This window comes from Spinacia oleracea, chromosome 2 (genome assembly GCF_020520425.1).
Source record: "Spinacia oleracea cultivar Varoflay chromosome 2, BTI_SOV_V1, whole genome shotgun sequence".
NCBI lineage: Eukaryota > Viridiplantae > Streptophyta > Magnoliopsida > Caryophyllales > Amaranthaceae > Spinacia > Spinacia oleracea.
The window spans coordinates 80,139,874-80,148,395 of NC_079488.1; the positions used below are offsets into that span (position 1 = coordinate 80,139,874).

The 8,522-nt window shown below is 28.4% G+C and overlaps 1 protein-coding gene across 1 annotated transcript; it reads right to left on the bottom strand.

Moving 5' to 3' along the window:
- Positions 1-1,605: 1,605 nt before the first annotated feature.
- LOC110799259 (uncharacterized) lies at positions 1,606-2,984 on the bottom strand. Its single transcript, XM_022004488.2, has 2 exons — positions 2,682-2,984; positions 1,606-2,181 (listed from the first exon to the last, which is right to left on the bottom strand). Exons 1-2 carry the CDS (start codon positions 2,830-2,832, stop codon positions 1,961-1,963), a joined length of 372 nt encoding a protein of 123 aa, XP_021860180.1. The 5' UTR covers positions 2,833-2,984; the 3' UTR covers positions 1,606-1,960.
- Between the last annotated feature and the right edge of the window lie 5,538 nt (positions 2,985-8,522).

Consider the following 8,522-nt stretch of genomic DNA (forward strand, 5'->3'; position numbering starts at 1 on the left):
GTTTCTAAACTCTACTTTGCTATGCGCACTTGTCCGCCTCATCTTTTCGAAGCGGCCCAATTATCCTTTGATGTGGCTTTGCGGGCTTCTTTAGAGCGCATCGTGACTGCTTCGGGACCTGGTTTCGGTGACTGGCAATGGCGCCTTTCCACCTTGCCTTATTCTTATGGAGGATTGGGTGTTTATTCAGCTGGTGATGTTCGGCATTATGCTTTTCTTGCATCCCGTTTGCAGTCTTCTGGTTTGCAGGATTCGCTTCTTCGGCTTTCAGGTGTTGATGGTCCGGGACCGGCCTTTGACGATGCTCTTGGTCTTTTCAATAGGACCGTGGAGACCGACCTTATGCGTAGCCCTAGTGAGATCGCTGCCCCCAGACTCATGAAGAAATTGGCAGACATATATTTCACGAAGGTTACTGCTGATGCGGAATCCGCCTTCTCCTTATCTTCGCGTCTTGTTGCCCTATGGAAATCACAGCAGGGGGATCACTCCTCGGCTTGGTTGCGGGCAGTCCCCATCTCGGGGTTAGGCCAGACTATGAACGGTAAGACTTATCGTTCGGTTCTTTGCTATCGGTTGGGTATTCCGTTGTTCTCTTATTCGACGCCGTGTTCTGCTTGCTCTCGGGTTTTCGACGGGGACATTTATGGGGATCATGCCGTGTCTTGTGCTGGGATTGTGGGTATCAAACATCGGCATAATGTTGTTCGTGATACCCTTTTGGATATTTGCTATCGGTCGGGGATTTCTGCTCGCAAGGAGGTTGATGTTGGGCTGACTAGTGAGAGTGATGGAGCTCTTCGTCCTGCAGATATACTGCTTTACTCATGGGATGGTGGTCTGGATCTGTGTGTTGACTTGACTGGGTCTTCCCCTATGACGCAATCTGGGTTGTCAGGCTTCGTTCCGGGTCGGGTTGTGGCGGTTGCAGCGCAGCGGAAGCAGAATAAGTATGGGGCACGTTGTAGGGCTTTGGGTTACGGTTTCTTCCCTTTTTCCTTCTCTTCTTTTGGGGAATTAGAGAAAGGGGCTGTTTCTTTGCTGAAGCGGGTCCAGGCGTACTCCAGGGCTCAAGACATTGGGGCACGGGCAGCTGCCCACATTTTCAGCAGGATCGGGTTCGCCATAGCTAGAGGAGTGGGGGCCCAGATTGTATCTCGGCTCCCCTCCAACTTCTTGTAGTTCATTTGATCTTTGTAGCTTGTTAAGCTTGTAACGTTTTATATAATAATAATAAATAAATAAATAAATAAATAATAATAGAAAAAAGTTACTCTTCATTCTTTATGTTTTTCTTGTTTAGAATCTTATGATTATTCAGAACTTCAGAAAATTTATTACTCGTAATTTATTCTCATCAAATAAAAAAAATAGTCATATTAAGGCTTATTCGATTTGTTTATAAACTACCACTGATAATCTGATATAATAAGTCAACTTTAGCCAAAGAGAAAGGAAGAAAAGAACAACTAAAAAATCATCATACAAAACCAATTATATTTATCAAATTCGTATTACAACAAAATCCATCATGCAATTATTTAACTTTCTCATATTCAATCATATTATATATGTAGTACTATTATATATAAACTCCATGAATCATGAAAATTCACCCTACACTCTTTTCCAATTCTCAATGAACAATTACAAAGAGGATCATTAATTCATTACAAATTCGGTAATCACCCTCTAATATGTTCATTAGAATTCTAAACACGATAAAAGAAGCTAAAAACTTGATTAGCAAGTTAATCGAACTTTCCCTCTTTTGTCAGCAATTTTCTATGTACAACCTCTCTCTCGCTAAAATTCCTAAAAGTGAGTAATTTGTTTCACCCACCAAACAACAAGATTCCAAAATCAAAAATTTGTACATATTCACAAGACGACTAATTACTTAATTAGACCAAAGTCTAATCAAATTACAGTTAATTGGTTGATTAATTAATTAAACTAATTAATAAGAGTAAGTGACACGATGAATCACGCGATCTCTGATAATTCCTTTGTAAAGAGCAGCTCGATTTGCCGGCATTAAACCCCTGTTTTCAACTTTGTTAATCTTTCTTAAAATATTATTACTGTGTTGTCTTCTAAATTCCTCGTTATCTCCTCTTGGATCCACCACATCTTCTGCAAATCGAACCCTTTTTTTCTTCTTTTCTCCCCTTTTTTCACCTGTTAATCAAATTCCCACATTCAATTTTCCCTCTAAATTATTTTAAAAATTAAAATAAGTAAAAAAAACAGTAATTTTTTTTAATAATTTCCCGTAACATTTAGACATTTGCATTTTATGTATTGACATTGACAAGCGTACAAAATAAAACATTGTATCGAGGGGTAAAATTATCAAATTCCCACATTCAATTTTCGAACAGAGTGAAAAAAAACAGGGAGAAACGGAGTTGACAAATCAATACTTTGACTTTTACACTAATCACAAGACGCTAAATTATACATTGATAAACGTAAAAATAAAAAAGTTGAATTGAGGGAGTAATTTTTTTAAAAATTTAAATTCCCACATTCCAATTTTCCTCTAAATTATCAAAAAATTAGAGTTAAAAACAGGGGAAAAACACAGGGAAAAGTACGTAACAATTTGACTTTTAGACTTATCACAAAAGGTCGAACATATGCATTGACAAGGGTAAAATAAAAAAAAAAGACGTTACCTGAAGAAAGACAAGGGCGAAGAATTGGGATTTGATTGACTTGAAATTGAGAAGAAGGGGACTTTTGAAGCTTGATGGCTAAGAGGATGACAGTACCAGCAGCCATGGCAGTAGCCAAGAAGACACCTTGAGAACAGAGGATGGAGGACATTGATCAAGTTTTTTGATTTGTAGAGGAGAGAGAAAATGGGTGTGAGGGAAGAGAGAGAAAGTGAGGTGGGAAAATAAAAGGAAGAAGGTGAAGACCTCTCAACTAATTCCAAAAGACAGAGTCTTGGAAAAGAAGGCCAATTTAATTTATAAGAGGTTGTTTAATAGAGTATGATTGTATGAACAATAAAGAAGAAAAGGGGGTAAAAGAAATTATAAAGAAAAAAAAGGGGGCCAATAATACTATTGAATTCGGGAGGGGGTGGGTGGTAGACTGGTAGCTACTAGTCTTTGCTTTGCTTTGTTTTGTTATCTTTCGAGACCTAGTCTAATGTGGATTATGTAAAATCATTTATAAATATATTTCTATTACAAAAATAAATCAAAATAACGGAGTATAATATAGCTAGGTTGTGTTGTGTTCACCTTAAAGGAGTATGGAGTAATGATAAGTTGCAATTAAATTTGATTAAGTTTCAATCAGGTTTTATCATATGGATCATGTTTAATCAGGTCCACTAAGTTAAGATATTATCAATTTAAATAAGGTATGATAAGTTTTGTTACTCTGTATAAGGTAAAGAGAACCACCCCGTAACTATGTGGTTGTGTGGATAATGAATAAATGTAGGTTGAACTTAAATAAAACTATAGTATAATATTTGTACTTTTAATTTTTATTGTTATTATTGAGTCGAGGAGTAACTAGGGTTTAGAAATTCCGTCATGGAATGGCTGCTTAAATCAAAATATTGACCTTTTTATAGATGTTAATTTACTTATTTTCTTATTGTTGATATTTGATAAGGTACGTTAGAGTTTTGAGATAGCATGATTTAATTTTTGTATTACTTTTTACTTTAAAAAAAAAAGCTTGTATGGGTTTAAGGTATATAAAATCCTAAAATGCACCAAAAGAATTGCAAAAAGGATGATTTATTGCCAACTTTGGCGGCCTACTAATGTGAAATTGTGAATATTGAATATTCCATGTACTCTAAGAAAAGCATGCATAGTTAGTCCAAGTATTATTATAAATTCTTTGTATCTCGGAGGGGCGGGAGACAAGGGAAGTCCCGCTCAAATTGAGCATTAACATGAATCCATTTAAATGGAATAAGTATTAAACTCAGAATTATTAATTTACAAGTAATAGGTAGAACCCAAGTATTCCCTCTGTTTGTTAATTTAATTTTAATTTTTATGTATTTGCTTCTGCTTTATTCTATTTTTATCAATCATTTGCACCATCTTACCTTTTAATTATACATTTTCATCGCTTATTTCCATTAATTAATTATATCTCTTATTTTTTTTTCTACCTTTTATTACATCCAATCATTACTCCTCGAAATAAAAGTTAAACTAAATAAGAACATTAAGAAAGGAAGCAGTAATTATTTGATTGTTGTAAAAATAAAATAAAAAAGCAACAACGTAGTATTTGATTGTAGAACATTGAAGGTACAAGGTGGCATCTGACAGGTATTCCCTCCGTCCCTTAATACTCGCACCGCTTTCCTTTCCGGGTCGTCCCTTAATACTTGCACCGTTTCTATAAATGGAAAATTATATTAATATTATATTATTTCTCACACTTACCTACTACCCCACCTACACCCCTATTCTTTACAAGAAAAATATTTAAAAATTCACATCCTCCACTCACCACTCTCCACCTCTCACACATTTTTCACTAACAATATTAAAAAAATACCCCACTATCAATTAACACTATTAAATTAATAAGTCAATTCAAATGTCTAAAATCCTGCACCGGCCAAACTGGTGCGAGTATTAAGGGACAGAGGGAGTACTCAATAAGAAATAGGCAATGTACATGTGCAAGGTAGTTTGGCGACGAAGGGAACGTTCTGTTCACCTTAAAAAAAAAAGTTTCAGGTCTAATAAATTCAGATAAGTTCTAATAAGTTTCAATAAATTCAGATAAGTTTAGATAAGTTTCAATATTAATAATAATACTATTATTATTATTATTATTATTATTATTATTATTATTATTATTATTATTATTATTATTATTATTATTATTATTAGTTTTATTATTTATTATTAATATTATTATTATTATTATTATTATTATAATTATTATTATTATTATTATTGTTGTTGTTGTTTTTTTTAATTTTTTTTTTCTATTATTATTATTTTAAAAACGGATTTTTCATGAAATACCCGCAAACTTAAGGGTATATTGTGCACGTTTACAAAACATCTATCGGGGGTATATGGTGAATAAGTGAAACTACGAGGGTATTTAGGGAATAAAGTCAAACCTCGGGGGTATTTCATGAAAAATTCGTTTTAAAAATTGTGAACGTCTTATACAAAGTTTATTCTCTACCACAATTGACCTGGTTGAAGTTTGCGCCTATTTTAAAAAGTATGAACACCTTAGGTTGAGTTTATCCCTCAGACTCTGCCGCATCAGTTTTTCACTAAGTTTTTCATTATTCAGAGTCACACAAGGCTCTTCCTTTTTGTACACATTATCCCCAGACTCGCCTCAAACTCAACTAAACTCCTAAAAATAGATAATTAAATAGGATAAAGTGTGATGACGTGGTATAATTTTATTTGGTTGGAGAAAAAGTGGAGTTAGGTGAGTCTTGAATTTTCAAACTCACTTCAAAACTTGCTGTAGTCTTTTACCACATTATCCCAAGACTTAAGCTTCAGACTCACCTTAAGGCCCTGTTCATTTGGATTTAATTGCAGTTCTATTCAATTCAGTTCAGTTCAATTTAGTTTAGTTCAATTCAGCTCCATTCATTTCAGTTCAAAAGAATGGTATTGTGTTCATCTTATTCTTTAATGATCTTATTTTATTATTATAATGTTAAATATTACTATTAATTATATTGTAATGTTCATCTTTATTTATTTATTTATTTATTATTATTATTATATTTATTATTATTATTACTATTACTATTATTATTATTATATTATTATTATTATATTATTATTATTATATTATTATTATTATTATATTATTATTATTATTATTACTATTACTGTTACTATTATTTTTAATTAGTATTATTTATTACTTATTATTAATGATTAATTATTAATTATTATATTATTAATTATTTAATTATTATATTATTAATTATTTAATTATTTATTATTTAATTATTAATTATTTATTATTTATTATTTATTATTTATTATTTATTATTTATTATTTATTATTTATTATTTATTATTTATTATTTATTATTTATTATTTATTATTTATTATTTATTATTTATTATTTATTATTTATTATTTATTATTTATTATTTATTATTTATTATTTATTATTTATTATTTATTATTTATTATTATTATTTATTATTATTATTATTTATTATTTATTATTTATTATTATTATTTATATTTATTATTTATTATTTATTATTTATTAGTTATTATTATTAGTTATTAGTTATTAGTTATTATTATTAGTTATTACTTATTAGTTATTATTTATTACTTATTATTTATTATTATTATTTATTATTTATTATTTATTATTTATTATTTATTATTTATTATTTATTATTTATTATTATTATTTATTATTATTATTATTTATTATTTATTATTTATTATTTATTATTTATTATTTATTATTTATTATTTATTATTTATTATTTATTATTTATTATTTATTATTTATTATTTATTATTTATTATTTATTATTTATTATTTATTATTATTATTATTATTTATTATTTATTATTTATTATTATTATTATTATTTATTATTTATTATTTATTATTTATTATTTATTATTTATTATTTATTATTTATTATTTATTATTTATTATTTATTATTTATTATTTATTATTTATTATTTATTATTTATTATTTATTATTTATTATTTATTATTTATTATTTATTATTTATTATTTATTATTTATTATTTATTATTTATTATTTATTATTTATTATTTATTATTTATTATTTATTATTTATTATTTATTATTTATTATTTATTATTTATTATTTATTATTTATTATTTATTATTTATTATTTATTATTTATTATTTATTATTTATTATTTATTATTTATTATTTATTATTTATTATTTATTATTTATTATTTATTATTTATTATTTATTATTTATTATTTATTATTTATTATTTATTATTTATTATTTATTATTTATTATTTATTATTTATTATTTATTATTTATTATTTATTATTTATTATTTATTATTTATTATTTATTATTTATTATTTATTATTTATTTATTTATTTGGTTCCATTCAGTTCAGCTTAGTTAAATTCAGTTCAGTTCAGCCAAACAAAGTTCAGAAGAACATGGCCTAAGACTTGGGATAAATTAACCCTTACTTACACACAAAGGCAAATCTTCTTGATGGTCGGGGTGGGCCCAACCTCTCCGAAAAAATTTCTGTTGTGTATTTTTAGTTCCGACACCATAAAATTTTAATATAATTGTATTAATTACATACTATGTTGCTTAATTATTCTATTGGCCCCCTTCGTAAAACAATTTAAGATCCGCTACTGCTTACATAAGGTATATTCCCTATCACAATTAAAGTGGTTAAAGTTTGCACCTAAAAAACCGAGTAGGTTGTTAAACTATAGCAACATTAACATCAGGGGCAGATCCAAGAATTTATAAATGGGGTCCAAATTTTTTTTATGATTTTCTTTCTAATTTCCCATATTTTTTTTATATAGGGTGAAAGTTGAGAGGTAAGTACTCAAAATATTAAAAACGCCATAATAAAATATGTAGAGGACTCATGAACTTTAATTTTGGATTTTAATAGAAATAAAGCTCAACACCTAGTCCAAATTGCAACAATAACTTGGCGCGATTTCAATTTAAAATGGAAAAAAAGAGTTTTTCATATGAAGGAGATTTACTTAATTTATTATAATATTTGCCACTAGAAGTATATCTTATAAAAATTACAAAAAAAAAAAAATTGAAGAAAAAATAACATTACTATTTTTTATTGTGTTTTTGTAAAAGCAAAATCATGAACCATTATAGAACAAAAAAGCGATTAAGGAAAAGGAAAAAAAATATACATGAAGAATTTAGATGATCAACGACGGACAAGTAAAAGACAAAAAGAAGTAGACAAAAAATCATATTGTATATTTTATTGTCATTAATGTAAGTTAATTACACATAAGTTAATTATTTCAAGTGCAATTAATTACCCTAATATTAATTTTATAGTTTTTTTCAAAAATAATGGGAGTCTTTTTGGAACCCTCCAGACCCATATAGGTCCGCCCCTGGTTAACATGTACTCGTACGAAGTAGTTGTAGCTACTTAGTTAGGAATATTCGAATCTCAACATGACAATAGCAAACTCAATGTTACTCATAATGGAAAAACTATCGTTTGTAGAGAGTAAGGCCGTAGATGATTTAATGGAATGGGAAAACCACATGACAAGGAATTAGAAGCCTCCATTGATTGGTGGGAATTAGAGGTACGTGAAAGCCTGAAAGGGAATGATTATGAGTCTATAAGTTAATTAGATGCGAAAAGAGCAAGTATTTTATCCCCCCTTTTGGCTAAGCACGCCAACAAACGCTTTACAACAACGTTTTAGGTGTCATAAGCCCCCTCTACACGACAATAGAGCGGGGTACATGGATGTCAACGGGGTGGTA

Excerpts from the sequence above, each read along its gene's own strand:
- LOC110799259 (XM_022004488.2), bottom strand. The coding sequence starts at position 2,832 with ATGTCCTCCATCCTCTGTTCTCAAGGTGTCTTCTTGGCTACTGCCATG. Across the intron at positions 2,182-2,681 it reads TCGCCCTTGTCTTTCTTCAG|GTGAAAAAAGGGGAGAAAAG; the intron begins GTAACGTCTTTT and ends TTTGATTAACAG.